General features: G+C 59.4%; 1 protein-coding gene across 4 annotated transcripts; it reads right to left on the bottom strand.

Moving 5' to 3' along the window:
• Nucleotides 1–1,821: 1,821 nt before the first annotated feature.
• Nucleotides 1,822–11,636, bottom strand: CNN1 (calponin 1). 4 transcript variants are annotated; one of them, XM_006160972.3, is made up of 7 exons: nucleotides 11,444–11,636; nucleotides 9,563–9,684; nucleotides 4,771–4,837; nucleotides 4,544–4,681; nucleotides 4,279–4,389; nucleotides 2,624–2,770; nucleotides 1,822–2,536 (listed from the first exon to the last, which is right to left on the bottom strand). In XM_006160972.3, exons 1-7 carry the CDS (start codon nucleotides 11,504–11,506, stop codon nucleotides 2,291–2,293), a joined length of 894 nt encoding a protein of 297 aa, XP_006161034.1. In that variant the 5' UTR covers nucleotides 11,507–11,636; the 3' UTR covers nucleotides 1,822–2,290. The 4 variants fall into 4 exon arrangements, with proteins under 4 accessions (XP_006161034.1, XP_027632568.1, XP_006161035.1 ...); XM_027776767.1 differs by lacking the exon at nucleotides 11,444–11,636 and adding an exon at nucleotides 10,515–10,536; XM_006160973.3 differs by lacking the exon at nucleotides 11,444–11,636 and adding an exon at nucleotides 10,342–10,456.
• Nucleotides 11,637–12,290: the final 654 nt, after the last annotated feature.

Here is a 12,290-nt window from a genome sequence, read left to right as displayed (position 1 = left end):
GACGGGTGCCTGCTGCTGCTTCCTCGTGCTCACGGCGGGAAACGAGCCGAGGGCCCAGGAGCAGGTGGCAGTGCCCTCACAGGTTGGAGCAGCCCCGTACTGTGGGGCCCCGCTGGTGCCAACAGCTAAGGGCTGTGTTGAGCTGGCCGGGGGGCCCCCAAGCCCCACCCCGCTATGGCATGGCCCTCCCTGGCGCTTCTGCCACCACCTCTGTGGCCCCAGGTCAGGTCCCTGGCAGAGTGCAGTCAGGTGCCTCAGTTAGGGGGCACCGCCAGGATCCAGCGGGAGGGAGGCCTGGTCCTCTGGCGTCCAGAGCCCTCCCGGCTGCCTGCCCACCCGTCCCGGGCCGAGTGCTAATATGGTGCTGTTTTCCCGGAGCAGGGCCCTGGGCCAGGCGCACATCCCCACGTGGCTCCCGCCGGCCCTGGGGAGCGCGCCTCGCAGTAGCTGGGCCAAGAGCGCCTGGAATCCACTTTACGAGGCCCCAGGGGCCGTGTGCGTCTGTCTGCAGGTCTCTGGTGTCCGTCTCCGCAGGTCCCCACATTCCAGCCTCCGTCGTCGCTGCCCTGATTCTGTGCCTTCTGCTCCTTGGCGTCCTGCTGACACCCTGACAGTTGGTGACTCCCAGGCAAGATGACTGGCCCTTATAGGGAGGAAGGGTCTCCTCTGTGAGGGGAGGGGCTTGGGGCTCTCCGCAGGCTTTTAGGGCCCCAGGCTGGGACAGCTGTGCCCTGTGCCAGTTGGTCCAGGGGCATTGCCAGGGCGTCAGGCGGTACTTGGAGTCGCAGACCTGGCGCAGCAGCCCGTGCAGTCATGGCCCGCTGAGAGGCCCACCCCCCACATCCTGTCTCCTCCCTGGTGTCCCCCCAGCCTGCCCGCAGGGGCCGCCTGGACGATCCTGATGATCAGTGAGAGGTTACAGAGCTGGGACATCAGCCCCCCGAGAGCGGGCCTGGGGGGTGGGAGACTCGCCTGAGGTCCCCCAGCCAGTGAGTGACAGAGCCCTGATGACGTCCATTCAGCCCCTCCCAGTGTGGGGCGTGTGTGTACTGTGCATATGCGTGAGGCTGTGCATGTGTCAGTGTGCCGAGTGTGCTTTTGTCCCCCCCCTTTGGGGAGGAGAGGGAGAGAAAAAGAGGTAGGTCTGTTACTTGGTTTAAAATTTGCTATGCGATGGGGCCCGCGGGTGGCACGGTGGTTAAGGGCACTGGACTCCCACATGGCCAACCACGGTTCGAGTCCTGGACCTGGCGGTTTGCTTTCTCACTTTCTCTCATTCTGTCCCTTGTCAAATTTAAATAATTAAATAAAGCTAAATAAACAATTCTTACGAAAAATAATTTGCTATGGGGTGCGTGCACTTGCTAGGGAGAGAGGGGAAAAGTGAGAAAGTACCCCCCTCCGTGGGGACGGCCCCGCTGCCACCCCTCCTCTGTCCCCCTTTTGGGATTTTGGGCATGCACGCACACACGCCTGATGTGTTTTTCATGCCACCGGATCCAGGATGGGAACCACACAAAGGTGTGGGATCCAGCCACCTTCACCGGCACACCCCCATCTGGCCCGAGAGAGGCCTCTGTGATGGTGTCGTCTCCTGCCCTGTCTGCCGGCAGCCAGGGTCAGGCAGGCGCGGCTGCACCGGCATCTTCACCAGGCTGGCCTGGGGACTGAACCCACGTGTCGTGGCCAGACGTGACTGCACGCGTGTGTGGGAGACGGGGCGCTGCGCTGTGAGGCCCGCTCGTGTGCGTGTGTGCTGGAGACGACGCGTCCCCACATGGGGCAGTTTGCCCGCAGGCCCCGGGACACACCACCCCGAGCCCGGGTGATCGAACAGCCGTTTATTGTGCTCCAGTGAAGTAGAAAAAGGAAAGTGCTCGCGTCACAAACGCCGCTGGCACGTCCACGTAGGCCAGTCGCTGCAAACCAAACCGCGTGTGGCCGCTGGGTCCCGGGCATGCAGTCGGCTCCCGCTGCGGGGCGGGGCAGGGAGCCTGGGCTCTGGAGGCTTCGCTTGGGGGGGGGGGCTTCTGGTCCTGGGGGTACCCACTGGTGAGGGAGTCGGGGGACAGCCGGAATAGCTTTGCTCAGTGCGTCACCAGGGCCCGTTGGGGACACCAGGCTCTATGTCGTACCCTGCAGTACTGCAGGGCCAAGGGCCCCCTTCCCCCTCCAGGCGCCCCAGTCAGTGCTCCCCAAACTCTAACCCTGTAGGCAGGTGCCGGGGCCGGAGGGTGCCATGCAGGGAGAGGGGCTGGGAGCAGCAGCCAGCCTCCTGGGCTCTGCGGCCCTAGGCGGAGTTGTAGTAGTTGTGCGGGTGGTGGTTGTGGGCCGGCCCGCCCAGCTCCAGCTCGTCGGGCGTCAGGCAGTACTTGGGGTCGTAGACCTGGCGCGGCAGCCCATACACCGTCATGCCCCGCTGCGAGGCCCCCTTGTTGCTGCCCATCTGCAGGCTGACGTTGAGCGTGTCACAGTGCTCCATGCCCAGCCCCGGCTCGAAGATCTGCCGCTTGGTCCCCGGCGCCGTCATGCCAGCCTGCGGGGGGACGTGGCACAGTCAGGTGGTGGGGGGTGGCAGCCTGGGCCTCGCTCTCGCCCACGTGCCCCGCGGCCCCCTGCTCACCTGGCTGGCCCCCTTGTTAGTGCCCATCTGCAGGCTGATGGTGGCCTGGTCCAGGGGTTGGTCCGTGCCCAGCTTGGGGTCGTAGAGGTGGCGCCGGGTGCCGTAGGCTGTCATGCCCTGCTGGCTGGCGAACTTGTTGGTGCCCATCTAGGAAGCCAGAGGAGAATGACGTGGGATTCAGAGCCTGCCCAGGGCCAGGGGCGGGGATGGGAAAGCAAGGTGTTTCTGCTCCAGGGTGCAGGTGGGAAACAGGCCCGGGATGGTTTCTACGGTTCAGGTCTCAGCCTGCTGCTCTCCAGCAGAACAAGCCAGCCCGTGTGCCAGCTCGGGAAGCAGCGGGGATGCGCCACCCAAGAAAAGTGGGGCGGGCACCAGCAGTTGGAGGAATGGCTACGTCGCTGGAGACTCCCATGTAGTCGACCAGGGTTCAAATCCCGCACCCGGTGGCTTAACTCACATTGGGCACGTGTGCGTGCGTGCCCAAGATCCCGAGAGGAGAATGGAGGAGAAGGGATTGCGGCATGGCCATCCCCCCTGGGGGGTGATTTCTCGCTTTCTGTCTCTGTCTTCCTGGCAAACGCATGCGTCCTATAGCAGAAACCTCTCCAAGAAAAAAAAAAAAAGGAGAAGAAAAGAGGGGGGTCAGGGACAGTGGGGGGCGTGGTGGTTAAGGGCACTGGATTCCCATATGGAGACTACAGTTCAAGTCCCAGGCTTGACTTTCTCTCTCTCTTTTTCTTTCTTCTCCCCACACTCCACTGTTCGTTCGTCTCTGTCTGGTGAATGCACATGCCCTGTAGCAATTTTTTTTTTGCAAATTTTTTAAAATAATAAAAAAATGATTAAAAAAAAAAAATCTGGTGCCACATGGCAACTGCAGTTCGGATCCCCTCCAGGTCAGCCTGAGACACTCCAGGCATGTGCCTAAGTGCCCCGGGCCTGAGAGGCTGGAGATCCGCAGGAGAGGGGTCTCTGTGCGAGACTAGATCCAGTGGAGGCTCACTCCCACTCTCTCACATGTGCCCGTGTGCACTCCACTATGGAGAAAAGAAACACACACTAAAGAACAAAACATTGGAAGTCAGGACCGGCAGCTAGCAGTAGTGGTCGCGTTACTGGACTCCCACAGTCAACCGCGGATCAAGTGCCAGACCTGGCCACTTAAACTCACGGGCACATGTACATGTGTGCCCCAAATCCCGAGAGGAGAATGGAGAAGGGATTGTGGCATGGCCACCCCCCACCCTCCACCGGGGGTGATTTCTCACTTTCCATCTCTCTGGAGAATGCGCGTGCCCTGTAGCAACAATCTCTGTCTCAAAAAAAAAAAAAAAGAAAAAGACTTTTTTTTTAAGGACTGGCCCAGTAGGGCAGCGGCTAAGTGCTGGGCGTTGGGAACTAGATCCCACGTGGTGGATCTCGTGGCAGATCTCGGTTGGAGTTCTGGGGGGTGGCGGTGGGACCGTGGCCCGTTGGCAGCTGCGTCCTTCCCCCTCGGCCCCCGCAGGCCTTGGTCTATAGGAAGGGCTGGTGGGGGGTGGAAAGGCTAGAGCAGTGAAAGCCACTCATCCTGGCCCCAGAGCTTCCAGGGCCCAGGGTGCGTCCCCTGACGACAAGGACAAGGTGGCTCAGCCGGGCGGGGGAGGCGGGCTTACCTGCAGACCGATGATGTTCCGCCCTTCCCGGAGCTTCTCAGGCTCGAACTTGCGCTCCTGCCTCTCTGCGTACTTGACCCCCACGTTCACCTTGTTCCCTTTCGTCTTGGCCTGGGTGGGGCGAGGAGGGTGGTTCTGACCAGGGAGCCTGTGAGCTGTAGGCCCTGCTCTGCCCGGGTCGCCCAGGCTGGGCTCAGCGTCACCAGCGGCCCCCCTCGCATCCCGGCAAGGCGCCCACCACCCTCAGCCCTGCACCCACACTCACCATGCTGGCCAGGGCCAGGAGGGTGGACTGCACCTGGGTGTGGTTGGTGTTCTCAAACAGGTCGTTGGCCTCGAAGATGTCGTGGGGCTTTACCCCGTACTTGGTGATGGCCTTGATGAAGTTGCCGATGTTCTCGAGCTGGGGGTGGGGACAGGGGAGCAGGCGGGGGTCAGGTAGGACAGGCCTGAGGGGATCGTGGGCAAAGGATGGGGGGAATCCGGGCTCACCTGGTGCCAGTTTTGGGTCGACTCGTTTACCTTCTTCACGGAGCCCGGCTGGAGCTTGTTGATGAACCTACAGGAAAGGGAAGGGGGGCCAGGGAGTGGTGCAGCGCACCCACGTGGGATGCAGACCCAGGAGCCCCCAGGGTCCACCAGGCATGCGTGCACCTCCCGACTGAGTGACCACAGTGCGGGACCCCGTTAGGGTGCCTGTCTTTGTCTCTCATGGAAAAAGTAAATAAGTAAAAAAATTTTAAGAGAGATTTTTGCTATAGGGCATGTGCAAGATACAGAGAGAAAAGGAGAAATCACCCCCAGGGCGATGGCCACACTGCAGTTCTTTCTCCATTCTCTCAGGACCTTGGCCGCACACGCACACGCGCCCGGGATGAGTTTTGAAGCCGCCAGGTCTGGGACTCGGACCGTGGTCTACTGCGTGAGAGTCCAGTGACATAACCATTATGCCACCTTAATAATTAGTAAATTCTTTCTTTATTTTTTTTTTGGCGAGGTTTTTGCTATAGGGCATGTGTGCTCGCCAGACAGACAGAGACAGAGAGACAGAGAGAGAGAAATCACCCCCCAGAGGGATGGCCACGCCGCAATCCCTTCTCCATTCTTCTCTCGGGATCGTGGGCACGCACGCACACACGTCCGGTGTGAGTTTAAGCCGCTGGGTGCGGGACTCGAACCCTGGTCGACTGCGTGGGAGTCCAGCGACATAGCCATTACACCAACTGCTGATCCCAATAATTAGTAAATTCATTTTTATAAAAACGTTTGTCAGGTGGCTGGACAGTGATGCAGCGGTAAAGCGCACTTTGCAGGGCTGACCCACATGGGAGGGCGGGGTCCAGAGACCTGTAAGAACACCAGGCCTCGTGCCCGTCCTCGGAGCAGGCTGGGGTCAGCTGGTGCTAATTTTGGGTCCGTTCTCAGTGGTGAGACCTGTGGGTGGTGCTACCTCTCTGGCTCATGGAAGCTATTATATAAACAGGGACGCTTTTTTCTTTTTTTATTATAGGGCACATACGCTCACCAGAGACAGAAAAAGTGAAAAATCACTCCCCGGGGGGGGGATGGTCAGGCTGAAATCCCTTCTCCATTTTCCTCTCAGGATTTTGGGTGCCCAGTGTGATTCTGTAACCACCATGCCATCTGGACGGCCCATAAATGGATAAACTTTTTACAGAGTTGTTTTTTAAAAAAATTAATAACATTTATTTGTTTGCCAGAGGGTACATGCACTCACGGGGGGAGGGGAGAGAGTGAGAAAGTACACACACACACACACACACACACACACACACACACGGGGCCTGGTCATGTCTCAATCCCTCCTCTTGGAATTTTGGGCATACACACACGTGTTTGGTGTAGTTTTCAAGCTACTGGGTCCGGGACTCAAATCACACGGAGGGCCACATGGGGTCTAACCACTTTAACCACCATACCACCAACTGACCCACAAAGTTTCTTTAAAAAAAAAAATCTATTATTATTTTAAGAGTCGACCGGAGATGGGACCAACAGTTGGTGTAATGGCCATGTCACTGGACTCCCATGTAGTCGGCTGCAGTTCAAGTCCCAGACCTGGTGGCTTAAACTCACGCTGGGCGCGTGTGCGTGCGTGCCCAAGATCCTGAGAGGAGAATGGAGGAGCAGGGATTGCGGAATGGCCAGCCCCCCAGGGGGTGATTTCTTGCTTTCTGTCTCTCGGTTTTTCTGTCTGTCTCTTGCCTTTCTGGCAAGCACACGTACCCTATAGCAAAAAAACTCTCAAAAAAAAAAAAAAAAAGTTGACCAGAGAGAAAGGGAAACTGAGAAAGCAGTCCACCAGGTCCAGGACTTGAACCACAGTCAGCCACATGGGAGTCTACACCTTAACCACCATGCCACTTGCTGACCCCCCACAAAGTATTTTTTTAAAGAATTGTTTCATTTTATTTATTACTATTATTATTTTAGTTTGACCAGAGAGAGACACTGAAAGGAAAAGTGAGAAAGCAGGCTTCTGGGCCTGGGACTCGAACTGTGATCAGCCACGTGGGAGTCCAGCACCTTAACCACCACACCTCCTGCCTGCCCCTTACAAAGTTTTTTAAGTAGGGAAGGAGAGTGAGAAGGATGGTCTATGCTGGCCCAGCAGGGGGCGCACTCCTGCCAGCTGGTGGGCACTACCCATTGTACCACCAGGCTGTTTCTGACTAAGTGGATGTCAGCCTCAGCCCCACCAAAGCACCTTGGGTCGGGGAGCTAGACACAGGTCTCTCTGGTCAGAAAGCCTCCTCCTTCTCCCAGGCCTCTGGCAGGCAGGGCTATGTCCCTTTTTTCTCTGACCACACTCACCCCAGTGACCACATCTACTCCTGATATTTTTCTTTTACATTCTGCCAGAGGGCATTTGCACTCACCAAAGACAGGAAAAGGGAGAAGGCACTCCCCGTGGGGAATGGCCACACTGCAATCTTTTCTCCTTTCTCCCTCCTTCCAAGACCTGGGCCATGCATACACACACACACACACACACACACACACACACACACGGCACTGAGTGTTTTTCAAGCTGCTGGGTCCGGGACTTGAACCACATGGTTAGCTATGTGGAATCCAGCTGCCTTAGCTTCCAGGCCACAGGCTGGCCTGAATCTCTTGATCTGAAATGCAATCATCTATGTGCCAAGGACTTCGCAGTCCCCTGTGGCCCACTCCAGCTCCCTGTATGGGTGTCTCAAACTGAACACACCCCATTGTGGGATCCTGACACCAGCTCCCCCAGCAAGCTCACTCTCCCCCCAGGGCAGCCCCTGAGTCCAGGTGCACAGCCAAAGCCCTCAGGTATGCCCTCGATTCCCCCCTCCCTGCTGTTCACCCCCATATCCAGTCCCTTGGCAAACCCATCCGCCCTGGCTCGCTCTCACCAGCCAGCTCCTCCAGGGGCCTCTCCCTAGTCCCCAGCCTCTACCTGGTCCCCTACGGAGCCTTCATCCAGCAGCTAGAAATGGCCTTCAAAAACAACGCAGGGCCGAGACCAGCAGGTGGCGGAATGGTTACATCGCTGAACTGCCATGGAGTCAACCGCAGTTTGAGTCCCTGAGCAGGTGACTTAAAATTCACACCAGGTGCTGGATTCCCTCATGGCTGACTGCGGTTTGAGTCCTGGACTTGGCAGCTTGCTTTCTCGCTTTACCTTTCTCTGGTCAAAATTTTTTTTAAGTAACAAATGTAATTAAATAATTCTTGAAAGAGAAAAAAGAATCTCAAGCCCAGCCAGGCGTTTGTGCGTGCGTGCCCAAGGTCCCTAGAGGAGAATGGAGGAGAAAGGATCGTGGTGTGGCCATCCCCCCCAGGGGGGTGATTTCTCGCTTTCTGTCTCTGGCGAGCACTTGCACCCGATCACAGAAATCTCTTTTTAAAAAAAAATCCAGGTGGCCGCATTCCACACATGGCCAAGTATGTGGTTCAAGTCCCAGACCTGGCAGCTTGAGAGAAACACATTAAGTGCGTGTGTGAGAGTCCCCAAAATCCTGAAAGAAGAAGGGACTGTGGGACCAGCAGTTGGCGTAATGGCTATGTCGCTGGACTCCCACGTAGTCGACTGTGGTTCGCGTCCCAGACCCGGTGGCTTAAAACTCATGCCGGGCGCGTGTGCGTGCGTGCGTGCCCAGGATCCCGAGAGGAGAATGGAGGAGAAGGGATTGCGGCATGGCCATCCCCCCAGGGGGTGATTTCTCGCTTTCTGTCTCTGTGTCTCTCTCTGTCTGTCTGTCTGGCGAGCGCATGCGCCCTATAGCGAAAACCTCTCCAAAAAAAAAAAAGTCAGGGACTGTGAGTGGCCATCCCTCCGGGGTGTGCATACCCACTGGCAAAAGTTTAAAAAGTGGGGCCAGCAGGTGGCACGGTGGCTGATCATGCCCCAGGTCGGAAAAACACGCCAAGTACATGTGCGTGTGTGCCCAAAATCCCAAGAAGAATGGAGAAGGGGTTGGGGCATGGCCATCTTCCTTGGGGGTTCTCATTTTCTCTCTCTGTCTCTGTCTCTCTGTCTCTCTTGGCAAGCTCACTGATCCTATGACAAAAGAAACTCTAAAAAGATGGTAAAGATTCTATTCTGGGGCCAGGGGGTGGTGCAGTGGCACCTCTGTGACAGTCTTCAAAGCTGACCCCCATGCCGAGGTACTGGGTTTGTGTCCAGAGACCTCCCTGAACATGCTGGGTACACGCATGTGTCCGTGATCCAGAGCTCCCTAAAGCTGGGGTGGGGGTCACGGGGTCAAGACCCCGTTGGGAGTGCTGTCCTTGTCTCTGTCTTTGTCTCACTCCCGGAAGAAAGAAACTTTAAAAGACTTTGGCTCTGGGCCAGTAGGTGGCGTGGTGGCTAAGGCTGGATCCCACGTGGCCAACTCTGCAGTTCGAATCTTGCACCCGGTGGCCTGAACATCACTCCAGGTGTGTGTGGGTACCTGCCGGAAATCCCGAGAGGAGCGATGGAGGAGGGGTGTGGCGTGGGGGGGACAGGGGTGGTTTCTCACTCGCACCCTTCTTCCTACAAGTGCACTCTGTAGCAAAAATCTGCAAACCAGACCAGAGTTCTGGCGCTGTTTCTGTTGAAACAGCGGGCGACGTTGGGCACCAGGTTTGACCAACCCAGCCTCAGTCTCCGCCTGTGAGGTGGGCACCGTGGTCTGTCCCCTGGAAGGACTGTGTGGGGGTCACTTGAGAGGGTGAGGGGCTCCAGGGAAGGGCACCACTGGGGGTGCAGGGCACAGCAGGCTCCGGGCCTGGAGAGCCCACTCACTCGCAGAGAATGATGCCGTCCTTGAGGCCGTCCATGAAGTTGTTCCCGATGCGGCGCCCGGTCACCCCCTCGATCCACTCCCTGAGCTCCTGCTCGCGCTGGTGGTCGTACTTCTGGGCCAGCTGCGGCCGGGGGCACGGAGAGGGTGCTCAGGCTGCAGCCTGGAGCCGGCCACCTGGGCTCCCTGGTCCACTCCCAGCCTGCCGGCCCCCATCTCCTTCCCCGTCCCTTCCCAACTAAGGCAGTTCCACCCCGGCCGCCATGGGGGGGCCCAGGGCCGGGGCTGAGGTGGCACCTGCCCAGGGGGCCATTCCGGGCATTCTGAGGTTTGGCACCCGAGCATGGAGACAAGGGGGTGGGGGGCGGCGCCTGGCCTCCCGGTTCCCCCTCCAGGCCAAACTTGGGGCTTTGCGTGCCCTGGCCCAGCCCCCCTCCACTCCCCCATGGGAAGAAGGGAGACAGAACAGGGGAGAAGGAGCCGGGAGGCCCGGGTGCTGGCCGGCAACCCCGACGTCCATCCCTGTTCTGGGGCGGGGGGACTGTCCCTGTTGGGTCGGGGTGGGGGGACCCTCCATCTGCCTTACTCCTGAGCGTTTTCACCTGCGGGTCTGCCTTTCGGTGCCGCCCCCACCTCCCCAGCTCTGTCTGTCTGGTCTGTCTGTCTCGTCCCAGTTTTCCTGTCCCCATCTCTCCGGGTGGCTTGTCCCGGCCTGGCCGGGGGTGGGGCTCGCGGCTGTCGGGCTGGAGCTGGGGCTGGGGCGGGGGTGGGGCCGCCTCACCATCTCCCTCCGTGCCTGCCTCTGATCTCTCCCATCTCGGGCTCTCCCCCAGTATCTCTGCCGGCGTCTCTCCTCTGCTCTGGTTCTGCACGCCCCTCCGCCCCCACCCCGGGAGCTGGAGCTGCTCCTTCCCCCTGGGTGGGGAGGGGGAGGTGGGGGGGCGGCCCCCTCACCTGGCCCCGGCCCTGCGGCCCCCCTCCTCACCAGCCCGACTTTATAAAGCAAACCGGCCCTTATATAGCACGGCCCGGGCTCCCCGAGGCCGCCTTATAAGGCGCGGCGGCGCGGCTGGGCTCGGCCTCCCGCCGAGCACCCGCCCCCTCCTCCAGCCCGAAGATCCCCCGACCTCGACCCGGCTGGGATCCCAGCTCCCCGCTCCCCCGCTCCCCACTGCCTTGCCTGGGACCCTGGGGAAAGCCACCCTGAGCCTCAGCGTTTCCCTCCATCAAATGGGCCGGGAACCCCACCCCTGACAGCGCTGCGGGAGGGTTCCACCGGGCACCACCGGGCACGGACGCCAAGCCCCCTGCTCTGGAGAAGCCGGCCCGCCCCGTAGTGGTGCAGGGATGGTGGGAGTCCAGGGTCCCAGCCCCAGCTCTGCACCTGCCCTGCCTGCACCCTCCCTCCCTCCCTGCCTGTCCTCTGGCGGCTTCCTTCTCTGGGGCTTGAAGGTTGGGTCCCTGTGTCCCTCCTAGTCGCAAATTAGGGGACGCCACCTGCATTCCCCTACCTGCTCCTTGTCCTCCCAGCTGGCTCCCTCTGTCACCTGCTCCCACATTTTCTGAGCAGCCCCTCCCAGGAACCCCAGTTCTCAGGTGCCCCCAATTTCATTGTCAGGCTGGGAGTCCACGTGGGGGGCAAATCAATGTGCCTTCCCCTCTATCCCTTCTCCTCCCGGAACAGGAAGAGTTAATGAGGACTCAGCTCAGGTAGGGGTCTCTGCAAGGGACCACCTGTTTTTGTGGGGCCCTGCATCCCCCAGCCCAGCGCAGCATCCCACCCCCCCACCTTAGGCGAGGGCTCTGCGTCCCCTCTGGGGTCCCAGGTTCTGTGGGATAGGCAGGGCGGGGGTTCAGGGCTCCCTAAGGGCGCTCCAGCCTACCTTGTTCTTGACCTCGGCGGAAAGCCCGTAGGCGGGACCTCGGTTGAAGTGAGCAGAGGACATGCCGGCTGCTGGGCTCTGGCAGGACGACGGTGCCAACGGGGCGGGTGGTGCTGTCACCGAGGACACTGGCGGCTGAACCTCCGTCTGCACCCTCTTCTCTCCTCACACGTTTTTGAAGCTCCACGGGCCGCCCGGGTCTCTTCCAAGGCCACGCCATTGGCCACCACGTCCAGCCAAGGGGCGGGGCGCCCCCCACCTCGGCCACCCCCTCGTGATGTCAGGGCCTTGGTATTGGGAGCTGGTTGTGTCATTGTTTCCACCTAGGGGGGCAGCCTGCGTTATCCTCCGGGGAAGGGCCCGGTCAGACGGAGATGGAGGAGATGGACCTTCCTCAGCGCCCCCCTCGCTGTCCCCTGGGCCTCCGGCTGCATCTCTGAGTCTCTGTCTCTGCAGTAAGGAGGCAAGACTGTCCCCCGTGGTAGCTGAGCGAGCACAATCCTGGCTTTACTCCAGACACCAGTAGTTCAGAGCATCTGGCAAGTCCCTTCTCTCCTCGGGGCCTCTGTTCTCCCATCAGTAAAATGGGCTGGGGCCGGCAGGTGGCCCGGCGCTTAAGGGCACTGGCTTCCCACGTGGTCGACCGCGGTTTGAGTCCTGGACCTGGCAGCTTGGTTCCCGCTTTCCCTCTCTTTCTCTGTCCCTGTCTGGTCAGATTAAATTAAAGAAAAAATAGATTCATAAAGTTAAATAATTCTTTTATTTTTTTTAAAGGGGGGCTAGGGTAGTACCTGCCTCATGACGGTGTGGACACTGGAAAAGACATTCCCAGCACGTCCCGTGCAGC

Source organism: Tupaia chinensis, unplaced genomic scaffold (genome assembly GCF_000334495.1).
Source record: "Tupaia chinensis unplaced genomic scaffold, TupChi_1.0 Scaffold138060_1, whole genome shotgun sequence".
NCBI classification, from domain to species: Eukaryota; Metazoa; Chordata; class Mammalia; order Scandentia; family Tupaiidae; genus Tupaia; species Tupaia belangeri.
This window is presented reverse-complemented; position numbering and strand designations above follow the sequence as displayed.

Excerpts from the sequence above, each read along its gene's own strand:
- CNN1 (XM_006160971.3), bottom strand. The coding sequence starts at position 10,249 with ATGGGGACAGGAAAACTGGGACGAGACAGACAGACCAGACAGACAGAG. Across the intron at positions 9,685-10,162 it reads ACCGAAAGGCAGACCCGCAG|CTGGCCCAGAAGTACGACCA; the intron begins GTGAAAACGCTC and ends CCCCGGCCGCAG. Across the intron at positions 2,771-4,278 it reads GGAACATCATCGGTCTGCAG|ATGGGCACCAACAAGTTCGC; the intron begins GTAAGCCCGCCT and ends CTGGCTTCCTAG.